This window comes from Maniola jurtina, chromosome 5 (genome assembly GCF_905333055.1).
Source record: "Maniola jurtina chromosome 5, ilManJurt1.1, whole genome shotgun sequence".
Classification (NCBI taxonomy): Eukaryota; Metazoa; Arthropoda; class Insecta; order Lepidoptera; family Nymphalidae; genus Maniola; species Maniola jurtina.
The window spans coordinates 13,336,749-13,349,298 of record NC_060033.1 but is presented as its reverse complement, the minus strand read 5'-3'; the positions used below and the strand labels follow the sequence as shown (position 1 = coordinate 13,349,298).

The window sequence follows — 12,550 nt, the reverse complement described above, 5'->3', positions numbered from 1 at the left end:
TAAGAGGGCTCTCTCCGTCACTCGCTTCTACTCGCTTCATACAATCGTAGTTCCAATTTCATTTGAATATTAAGCAACCTAAGTCCATGAAATTTTGCAGACATATTCTAGAAACTAATATCTATGTCTGTGGTTTTCCAGATTTCTGTTAAAATATTCGGTTTCAAAGTTACGCGGTCTTAAAAATTTTCATAGAAATCTTGGAGCCCTTGTAATTTTAAAACTACGTATTTTTAGAAAAATCTAAAACACCACAGACACAGATATTAGTTTCTAGAATATGTCTGCAAAATTTCATGGACTTTGGTTGCTTAATATTCAAATGAAATTGGAACTACGATTGTATGAAGCGAGTGGAAGCAAGTGACGGAGAGAGCCCTGTTAATTGGAGGGGAAAGGGGAGTATTAGTCAAGATTAGCATAGCAATAGTCTTAATAAAAAATGTATTTATTTATTTACTTGCTAATAAACTATACTATAATAATTTACTATCCAAGGAAAGAAGTTTGTATACAGCTCTCTGTATTACGTCATTCTATACTAATGATAGAGAGAAAAATCGCAGTGGTCAAAATGGTTAGCGCCTAACCATTTTGAGTCACCAACCAATCACACACGAAACTATGTTTTCTATTGGAATTTCGAATGATTTTCCAATTGAATTCTGAATGTTTTTTGAAAACATTTTTGAATTTAATTTTGAACGTTGAAAACATATTGTTTGTGATTAGTTGGTCTCGAAATGTTTAGCACCCACTGAGATTTTTCTCTCTATCATTTGTATGGAATTACTCTCTTGGTTACGTAATCCCATACAAATGATAGCAAAAATCTTAGTGGGTGTTATCCTTTTTGAGTCACCAATGAATCACAATCATGTTTTCAAAAAAAAATTGAATAATTAGAAAACATACATAGTTTCGTTTGTGATCAGTTGGTGACTCAAGATGGTTAGCGCCCACTGAGATTTTTGCCTCATCATTTGTATGTATGTATGTATTTGTACGTTAGAGAGAATTAGAGAGAGCTATATACTAATTACTAACCTTTTTTATTTATTCAGATACAACTCAACTCGGTCTCGTTTGAATTCTAAAGTAAATCGGCAGTAATGAAAACAACTTTTTAATTGCATATTTGGTATATATTGAAAAATTTACAAAAATAACAATTATTCCCATTATAAGAATTTTACATAACACAATACCCTAATATTATCACAAGGTCAAATATACAAAAATATTTACTATACAAGGCGAGGCTTATTTTCAAAAATGCTGTTCGTGAAATCTAAAAATAAATGAAAAAACACTTGCAATACTGCGTTCGTTTATAAGATGAAGAGTAACAGAAAGTTCACATATCAAATAATTAAAAAATAATTAAAAAACGCTGTACATATAAAATTCAAATAATTTACATGAATCAAAAAAAAGTTGAATAGTCCAAAAATTATAATAAGTAAATTATAAAATGTCACAATCCATTAATATAAAACGTAATATTATGGAATGTTACATGAATTAATAATCATAAAAATAAAGTAAATTATAAAATGGAAAAAATCATTACAATATGGCCACAATATAAATTCTATATAATATTATACACTAATAGTAACAAATTATAATTCGTATAATCTATATACACTAATTTTTATCACTCAAGTTGCACAGAATCCAGATTATATTGTCTTATTTCCCATTAATTTAAATATGAGTATTTGTATAGTCCATGATACATAATATGGTTAGTAATTATTGAAATAATTGCATAATATATTGATATTGTTTTCATCAATAAAATAGGTAACAAAATGTTTAGGAACAAGTAACAAAATGCAAGTTTAATAACAAATAAAATTATATTTAAAACTATTATGTATTTACTACTAAAAGTAATTTAAAATAGGTACATTCTGAATCTTGAAGCCCTAGAGTAATTTTTCAAATAATAATTAACTAACGTTGAATATGCGTCAATCTGTCATTTGGTAAGTACGGACGGAAAAGTGAGGAATAAATGTTAAAGGTAATAGACGCACAATTAACGTTAACTTGAAAAATTACACTCTGGCTGGAATCTTCCGAGCTTTCTTTGACTTTGCTCTAACTAAAGAACTGTCTTTAGTCCAAGAAAAGTCAAAGAAAGCTGTGTAGAGCAAATGTAAGAGACACAAATCTTTTTACAAAAAAAAAATTACAGTCAAAACGAGACAAATTTGTTTCTCTGACAAACTTGTCTCGTTTTAACTCTAAATAAATTCTGAGCCTTCTGTAAGACTCTGGATTCTTAATTTATACTAAATTAATATCATTATCAAAATATTAAAAAAAAAAAACATTAATAGTAGCCCCATAACCATAACTCGAATATAGTACTACCACTTTTGTAAGTTACGCCGATGTACCTGCGCAGTAATCTTATTTTTGAATGGCGTGAAAATATCTCAGCCAATCATCCGTCCGCTATTGGTTGTCGCCTACGCGCGAATCGTGAGCGAGATAGCAATAGTCTCTGTTGTTCTCGTGTTTAAAATCTTAACAGGGCTCTCTCCGTCACTTGCTTCCACTCGCTTCATACAATCGTAGTTCCAATTTCATTTGAATATTAAGCAACCAAAGTCCATGAAATTTTGCAGACATATTCTAGAAACTAATATCTGTGTCTGTGGTGTTTTAGATTTTTCTAAAAATATGTAGTTTTAAAATTACAGGGGCTCAAAGATTTGTATGTAAATTTTTAAGACCGCGTAACTTTGAAACCGAATATTTTAACAAAAATCTGGAAAACCACAGACATAGATATTAGTGTCTAGAATATGTCTGCAAAATTTCATGGAGTTTGGTTGCTTAATGTTCAAATGAAATTGGAACTACGATTGTATGAAGCGAGTGACGGAGAGAGCCCTCTTAACGTCAAGCAATGTCTGTATTTTATTGGTGTAAATTCGGTTTAGTCGGCGTTATTGCGTATTTCTGCGCAAACGCATTTCGCCGTTAGTTATTGCGACTTATAAAAGTGGTAGTACTATACTATCAACGTTAGTGTAGTGTAGGTATTATACTCTATCCGCAGAAAGAAGTTAGTATAAAGCTCTCTCTGTTACGTAATTTTATACAAATGATAGAGAGAAAAATCTCAGTGAGCGCTAACCATTTTGAGCCACCAACCAATTACAAACGAAACTAAATTTTCTATTTGAATCTCGGACGTTTTTCTAATTGGAATTGGAATGTTTTTTGAAAACATTTTCGAATTTAATTTTGAATGTATTTTGGAAACACTTTTGTGATTGGTCGGTGTCTCTAGCCCGCTGGACCGATTACCTGGCGGGGAGCGGGTGGATGAGGAAGGCGGAGGACCGTATTTGGTGGCGCGCTCTTGGAAAGGCCTATGCCCAGCAGTGGACGAATACAGGCTGATGGAATGGATGGATGTATCAATATATCAATCAATCAGCCTGTTTTCGTCCACTGCTGCTCATAAGCCTTCCCAAGAGCTCGCCACCACACACCTCCTCCGCCTTCCTCATCCAATGGGTGAAATGTAAACGCCCACTGAGATTTTTGTCTCTTATCATTTGTATGGGATGACGTAACAGAGAGAGTGCTCCTCTCTCCCTCTCTCGTCTGGCTTTACAATGATTAGCCAATGTCAAGTTTGTAGTTATTTGTAACAAGTTAGTTAAACTATACAAGTATGGACCCCGTCTGTGCCGGCGCTCGCCGACATACGCACGGCACCCCCTTAGAGCGCTTTCCAGTCAGTTTTAACAAAAAAAAAAACACTCCAAAAAGGCAGAGCACGCCCGCCAGCCAACACCAACACAGACGAAGTCCCGAGAGAGTGCTATACTAACTTGTTTCAGCGGATAGAGTATAGATTAGTGTATTATCTGTGGTGTGGTGGGGTGGGTGTGTGCTACAGGTCGAGGAGGTAGGGCGAGTCGAGCGCGCCGAGCCCCGCGGCCACGCCGCCCTCGTTCGCGTCCGCGAGTTTGGTGCGCAGCATGTGGCCCGCTTGGCGGTTGCAGTAGATCTTGTCCTTCGTACTGGGTGGTTAGAGAAAATATATTGTTATTTTATCATCGATGTATATGGATGGGCCCTTCGAAGATAAAAAACGCGCTCAAAAAGTCAAGAGAAATTGCAAAAGTCTCTTGACTTTGTCAATGACGATGACGTAAGATTCAAGCGTATTTTTGCGGACGGAATTGTATGGAAAAGGCTAATCCATATATCGATGTATATGGATTAGCCTTTTCCATACAATTCCGTCCGTATTTTATAAATAAATAATAAATAAATGTTTTTTTTATTTCAGGCAGTAAAATTACAAAACAAAAAAACAATATGCAGCTATTGTACAATAGGTAAATTAAAATAATGCAATAAAATAAAAAACCAGCCAAGTGCGAGTCAGACTCGCGCACTGAGGGCTCCGTGCTTGGACATTTTTTTCAACATTGCACGACAAATCAAAAACTATTATATATAAAAATAAATAAAATCGGTTTTAGAATGTACCGGCGAAGCCCTTTCATATGATACCCCGCTTGGTAATCTCACTTTGAAAATTGAAACACATTTAATTTTTTTTTTTAATAATGTAACGACAAATTCACGGTTTTCAGATTTGTTCCTTTACTTGTGCTATAAGACCTACCTACCTGCAAAATTTCATGGTTCTAGGTCAACGGGAAGCACTCTATAGGTTTTCTTGACAGACACGACGGACGGACAGACAGACAGACAGACAGACAGACAACAAAGTGATTCTATAAGGGTTCCGTTTTTCCTTTTGAGGTACGGAACCCTAAAAATAAAAAATAAATAAAAATGGAGCTAACAATTTAAAAAACTAATCCAAGTAAAGCTGCCACTGCCGCTATCACACCGATGCGGGTTGGACCAATCGGCGGACCGACCAAGATGGCGGTGTTAGTTCCGATTTTGGCCACGCGCCAAAAGATCCTTGTCGCACAATAATAAGCGCTAATCAACCAAAATAAAGTCAGCCAGTCATCTAGTCAATGAAAGCTTACCCGATAATGACTCCAAAGATGCCCAACTCTGATACTAAGTCCGTGAGTGGAGGCGGCACCGCCGCTCCGGGCCGGACCACGTACCCGGCCACCTGGGAAATTGATTATTTACTTGTTAATAATAATAGCTCATCTAATAAAAAAATTTGGAAGTCGGAAAATGTTCTATGAAACAATCTTAGTAGAACTGTTTATTAACCTGATGCCCGCGACTTCATTCGCGTGGATACAGGTTTTCTAAAAATCTCATGGGAACTCCTTGATATCCTGATTTGAGGTCTTCCGATGCGGGGTCACTACTTTGGCACTTTGAGACCTCAATATACATGAGTCCATGAGCTAAGTACTCAAAGTTCTAGGAGAATATAACTCACCAGAGGCGGTAATATCCTCTCCATGAGGATGTAGGCAGCTCTTTCCCGACTATGTCGCATGCGCAGTAACGCCTCGCGCACGTCGGACCCGTACAGATTGTTGCCCCCGCCTTCACGCTGAGGCTTCAGTACAAATCTGAAAACAAAAAAGTAATAATTGAGCTGTTCTTTTGCTAAAAAGCCGCTAACTCTAAAAAGTAGTTGAGTTATCACCAAAGAACTTTGAAATTTTGAAAAACTGATATTACTGTGAACTAAATACCCTTGATCCTACGTAGCATATTTTTTCCAAAAATGTTTGTAGACAACTCAAAAACTTTTTGGGGTTAGCCGCTTTTTAGGGTTCCGTACCTCAAAAGGAAAAACGGAACCCTTATAGAATCACTTTGTTATGTCTGTCAGTCAGTCCGTCTGTCGTGTCTGTCAAGAAAACCTATACGGTACTTCCCGTAACCTACCTAGAATCGAAAAACATAAGACAAGCATAAGTAACTTTATTCCTCTACAGCTCGATTCCTCTGACGGATCCACGAGTCGTAAAACGATCACTTGCACGCGGACGAAGTCGCGGGCATCCACTAGTTATCGAACAAAAAAAACAACTCACCTCTCAGCATCCGCCAAAGCCATATCCACAGCCCGTTCTCCGTTCTCATCAAAGTCAAGAGAGTAAAGGCCTGTGAAGATGTCCCTGACCCTCCCGGTCGCCGCTCCAGCACCCATGAACTTCTCCAGAACTCCAGGTGCTGCTAACGCCTGCTGCACCTTCTTCGTTCCAGCCAGCTGGTAGTGAATGGAGGGGCATTTTATTGCTCTGGAACAAAATTTAACGCCATTAGAGCGAATGGCGTTAAATCATGCTCGAGATGCACTTTGAGGAAGTAGCACTTCTCAAGCATGATTCCTGATGATTTAATTAAATTCCTTTTAACTAAAGAAAAAAGTACACTTAATAAAAGAAAAAAGAAAAAATGCAAGTATAGGTTTAACCTTTATACAACCTTCGATTTTGTTAAATCTTAAAATAAATTGGATTATAGGTTTCTGCAGCGGTAAACAGTGGTTATAAATAAATTGGTCTTTTAAGGCTGATGATTTTTGTCAGCCCTAGCACAGACTACGGTCTGTGACTAAGACCACGGGTGCTTTGGTCTACAAAGTTTGGTGTAAAATGTTCACTTTTTATTAAGTCTTTAAATATTAATTAAATAAATAAAAATGATTATCGACTTGGGGGTACCAAAGTGACCTCGCAAAGTAAAGCTCAAGTGTTGGCAGTCCACTAGGTGGCTCTTCAAACAGTCGCAGGGAACGTCCTGGTTTAAAAAAAAAATTAAACTGTTATCTTCACCGGAACTGACTAGAAAAATTCAAGAGATTTTTTTTATTATTTATTGACGAATCCTTAGTGTACCTGAATAAATGGTTCGATTTTAATAGCACAAACTGGTTATTTACACTTGGTAATATAAATTTAAAGAGTAATATAGAATTTGACAATATTGTTAACATACTTAATTGAAAATTTAAATCTGCAAAAACTTAATGTGGATATGGATGAAATGTGGATATGGATGATCTTTATGGAGAAATCATTTTATTAAACCAAATTTATGATCAATTATGTACTTTGAAGGATTTTACAGAACTATCACCTGCACAAAAATGGCAGCAGATATTTAATAAGAGTAATGATAATTTTTTAAACTTGTATAAAGTAATTTCATTTTTATTGTCTATTCCCGCCACGTCAGCATTCACAGAAAGAGTTTTTCCTGTGATGAATAGTAAATGGCGAGACGAAAGAAACAAAGCGGTCTCTGAATTTGATAAAAATGAATTACTCATTTATTTTAATTTAAAGGAGATCATTATTTTTGGGCCTTTTCTGAAAGTGCCGGCCAACGAAAAAAAATGGTACGGATCGTTAGAACTAGCCATTTGGAGTAATAGTTAATATGGCAGAAAAGTTGTAGGATTGTTCTGAACCAAGATATACAGGGTCGAAGATTCGTCATTTTCATACATTTTATTGATTTCTAAAAGTGCTGGGAAACATAAAATAATGTTAGTTACTGCTAGAACTAATGATTTGAAGCAATTGTCATTATGACGCGAAGGCTGTGGGGCCATTATATGTCGTGTTATACAAGGTATACAAAAAATGAAAATACTTTGTATAATTAATTGTAACCGATTTTATGATTTTGTTACTGTTCTGATTGTTTTAGACGAATTTGAATACACGTACAATTATTTTGACTCCCACGAAGTGCTGGATCAGCTGCAATGTGGACAAAATTCGTTTATACATACCTGGATTGTATGCGGCCTTGTAATACTAGGTGATCTCATCCAGCCATCTCCCAAACTTCTGCCACTGGGAATTGGGATATCTCCGGCGAGCTCTGTGATGAATGCACCATTTGGTTATAATTACTGTTCACCATAGTAACTACGGGCCTTCTTCAGTCGATAGCTGCCCAAAGCAACCTGCGTCGATTCTTCTGTGAATCTAGGAAAGTCATTGAACGGAGGATGTCGGCTTCCATAGCCTTGAAATGAGCTCTTCTTCTATTATAATTATTGTGTGTGATAACAAGTTCTGCTAAACTGTTTTGCGCATTGACCAGTTCATGGATTTTGTCAAGGAAATCACGTCTGTAGTACACGTTATTGTCTATCAGAACATGATAGCTGTTTAGCGATGTTACCGCGATCCTGAAATAATCGATCACGTTACTTAATGCCCGGTCACTCTGATCAATCCTGAGCAAACGAAAATCTCTTTTAAAGCAATTGTTCATCACTTCCACCATCCAGCGGCAAATGTTAACAAGCTTAGATTTATTGGTTTGGTCAGTAATTAGCTGGGTTTCATTTAAATGTTTTGTTTCTAGCATTTGTGTCACATAACCGCATGCCTCAAGAAAGAAAGGCTATCTATAAAGGGCATGTACAGACAGATACAGGCATGTACATATATCTTCAGAAAAGCACTAATTACTTTTTCCAGTGAAAATCATACCCTAACCACAAGTTCCGAAACCACTAAAAGCCTTTATATTTGTTGCGATGGAACAATAATCTACACGCTGCAGCAACTTTTAAATGATACCTTAAATGATATAGAAGATTTTTACTGGATTTTTATCTTAGTCCATGGTTTTAGAGATACCATAAACAATCTTGAGGTAATCTTTCTTTCTTGAGGTGTGCGGTTATGTGGCACAAATGCCAGTAACAAAACATCAGTAAAAAACCCAGCTAACTACTGACCATGCCAATAAATCTAGACTTTTTACCATTTGCTGCTGGATAATGTAAATGATTAACGACCGCTTTGGAAGAGATTTTTGTTTACTCAGGGTTATTCAGGATTTGTAACCGGACATTAAGTAACATGATCGATTATTTCAGGATTTTGTCAGCATTGCTGAACGGCTATCATGTTCTGATAGACAACAACGTGCATGCACGTGATTTTCTTGACGTAATCCATGAACGGTCAGTGAGCAAAACAGTTCAGCAGAACTTGTTATCACAAACAATATGTAATTATAATAGAAGGAGAGCTCATTTCCAGGCTATGGAAGCCAACATCCTCCATTCAATGACTTTCCTAGATTCACAGAAGAATTGACGCAGGTTGCTTTGGGCAGCTATCGACTGAAGCAAGCCCGTAGTTACTATGGTGAATAGTACGTATAACCAAATGGTGCATTCATCACAGAGCTCGCCGGAGATATCCCAATTCCCAGTGGCAGAAGTTTGGGAGATGGCTGGATGAGATCACCTAGTATTACAAGGCCGCATACAATCCAGGTATGTATAAACGAATTTTGTCCACATTGCAGCTGATCCAGCACTTCGTGGGAGTCAAAATAATTGTACGTGTATTCATATTCGTATAAAACAATCAAAACAGTAACAAAATCATAAAATCGGTTACAATTAATTATACAAAGTATTTTCATTTTTTGTATACCTTGTATAACACGACATATAATGGCCCCACAGCCTTCGCGTCATAATGACAATTGCTTCAAATCATTAGTTCTAGCAATATCTAACATTATTTTATGTTTCCCGGCACTTTTAGGAATCAATAAAATGTATGAAAATGACGAATCTTCGACCCTGTATATCTTGGTTCAGAACAATCCTACAACTTTTCTGCCATATTAACTATTACTCCAAATGGCTAGTTCTAACGATCCGTACCATTTTTTTTCGTTGGCCGGCACTTTCAGAAAAGGCCCAAAAATGTATGGAGCTAGAATGATCTCCTTTAGAATGTAAAGATGCTGTGCAATTGTTTAGTAAAGATGTTAATTTGATACAAATTGCAAAAAGCAATAAAAAATATGTTTTTAACCATAATAATAAAGAAAAATAAATTATACTTTATTTTGGTACTATGTACTTTTTTTTCTTACCTATAATATCAGAGCCTCAATAGCTCAACCGGTAAAGGAGTGGACTGAAAACCGAAAGGTCGACGGTTCAAACCCCGCCCGTTGCACTATTGTCGTACCTACTCCTAGCACAAGCCTGACGCTTAGTTGGAGAGGAAAGGGGAATATTAGTCATTTAACATGGCTAATATTCTTTTTTTTAAAAAAAAAAAAAAAAAATAACCAATGTACTTTCACTGCAAAAAAAAAAAGGTGGCAACCCTACAGACAGCCCTGTGGCGTGCACAGGGTTTAAAGCCAGGGTAAGCATTAAGGTATGAACTTATTTTCTGGCAGGTCATAATGGAAAATAAGTGTTGATTTATTAGAACTAGGATAGGCAGTACTTTTATTCCTCTATGAGCTGCACGCCACAGAGACAGCGGAAGTGGAAGTTCCTGCCAGAGATATGTGTCCAGCAGTAGGCATCTATCGGTTGTAAATTCGTGGGTATTTATGAAGATTTTCCCCCGTTTGCAAAAAATGAGACAAAACGTAATAAAGACAATTTATATAAAAACATGCAATCAATTAATCATCGATTACAGCTAATATGAAATATGTATACCGCGATGGTGAACAGTGGGGTGACACTTCTTATGTGATTTTCGGAAATTCGCTATTCAACGTACGTTTACGTATTTTCAGCTGAACACGATTTCAGTGATCACAATTTTATTATGCTTTACAACCAACTTCAGTTCAACAGAGTTCAACATTCAGAAGATTCAACAGTATCCACTCAAAGTACAATAATAATTCGTGGTGAGTTAGTACAAAATTATCTGTCCTGTGTTTAGTAACTATTTTACTTATTCTTTGCTAACATTGCCTTAATTATGGCCAAAGTCTTAAATGCAATACAAATATTGATATGATGGTCTCCACGGAACCACTACTTTAATACTGTACTGATGTCCATACAGTAGATTTTATCCATACTTCCATACTAATATTACGAGTATAAATGTACAGTGGGCCTTTCTCTACTAACAGGAAAATCTTGGTCCAAGCTTTTTTTTTTTTTTTTGCTATATTAATGCATAGTTTTATTTATTGAAACACATAATATATAACCTGTTATTTAAGGAGCCAAGCTTAATCAATATTTAAAATCATAATCATTTCATAAATTCGGTTTAAAAGCCACTAAAAACAGTCCTCTGTTATGTCCTAATTCTGGATCGAGTATGATTCGGTTCGGTTTTTATTAGTTGTATTTAAAAATGTAAAATCTTATTACTCTATGAACATAAAGAATATTGAACGCATGTGAACAAAAAACAATTATAATTTTAGATAATTTTTTTGTACTAAAAACTAGTGTTTGAATTTTGTCCGATACATTTTTGAACAGTCCTCTGTCACAATTTGAATATCGCACCACAAAAATATTAAACACTATTGTGGCTACATTTCGCGTCAAACAAAGTTTACTCGGTTGCCATGCTAAACAAGTCACTGCCATTTTTCGCAGTGACAACTCCGCGTTCGACGGACGTCCGTCCGTCCGTCCGTCTGTCAGAGCCTTTATAACTTCTTAATTACTGAATAAATTGACTGATACTGAAAACCTAATATTTATTTTTTATTATTAAAAAAGGGTCTGATTGTTATTACTAGTGTTTCACCGTGAACTGAGACCTCGCGGTAACGGTATCCCATAATTATTCAATATATTAGAAAGTACTTTTTATACAAAATAATAATAGTTGATGTTAAACTGTTTTTACAATAGTAAATGAGAGCGCCATCTATTAACATCACTGTGAATTGAAAATACGATACGTGAAGGCCCATAAAAAATTAAATAATTTTGTGTCTGTTATGTTATTGTAATGTTAGTATTTGTTGTTCAAGTACACTATATAAGTCAAACAATGTGTAATTTTGAGGTTTTAAAGTTGAGGGGTTTTAAGATAAAACCAAATAAAATTTCGACTTTGAAAGCCCCTGAAAATTTCGACTGAGAAAGACTTTTGTCAATTTTAAGAGAAAAAATGAAAAAATAATATTTTTGTACTCTGTTTCCTCTTCTAAAATCCTCTTTAAAACGATATACCACAAGCCTATGTAAAGCCACAAAAAATATTTCACTTCGCATTTGCTTGTATTGACAAATGCAAATTCACTCAAGTAGACTCAGAGACCTCGCTTCACTCGGTCAATTAAGTAAGAATATCATTGTAGAATTTTTCGTAATCTCATTGCAGTAGTATCTGTTTTCTGTACCAGTGATTGAGTTGTGACTTATCGTAAGATCCACAATTCAGCCTATATGAAAAAAGATGTTTGAATTTTAATTATTTGATTTCAGATGAACTTCCAGCTGAAGCACAAGCCACAGTTACGCTCTTGGACAATTTTGACCAATTATTCGATGCTCTTAATGCGAATACTCCAGATTTACGGAGAGGGAAGAAAACCTCCACAAATATGACAAATTGTTCAATCCACATAGACTTTTAAAAAAAAAAATGAGAAAATTAATCTCTGAGTTAAATTTTACAGGCTCAAGTTCACCTCCACCCTCCCAAATGGGGTGGATACGAACCATGAATGCTGTGGAAAGGCTGTGGAAAAATTTGCAGCGCTTAGGAATAAACTCTCTTTCCACACGACGCCTTAATCAGGATCCACTTGAAAACTGTTTTGGTTGCATTCGTTATCA

At 35.7% G+C, this 12,550-nt stretch overlaps 1 protein-coding gene across 3 annotated transcripts in view; it reads right to left on the bottom strand.

The window, feature by feature from the left end:
- Window positions 1-3,900: 3,900 nt before the first annotated feature.
- Window positions 3,901-12,550, bottom strand: part of LOC123865396 (glutathione synthetase-like) — a 65,109-nt gene continuing 56,459 nt past the window's right edge. For all 3 annotated transcript variants that reach the window (XM_045906399.1, XM_045906396.1, XM_045906397.1), the window contains 4 exons: window positions 6,030-6,236; window positions 5,423-5,558; window positions 5,049-5,140; window positions 3,901-4,055 (listed from right to left, as the gene is read on the bottom strand). In XM_045906399.1, coding sequence (XP_045762355.1) covers window positions 3,926-4,055; window positions 5,049-5,140; window positions 5,423-5,558; window positions 6,030-6,236 — 565 coding nt within the window. In that variant the 3' untranslated portion in view covers window positions 3,901-3,925. The remainder of the gene's footprint in view (window positions 4,056-5,048; window positions 5,141-5,422; window positions 5,559-6,029; window positions 6,237-12,550) is intronic.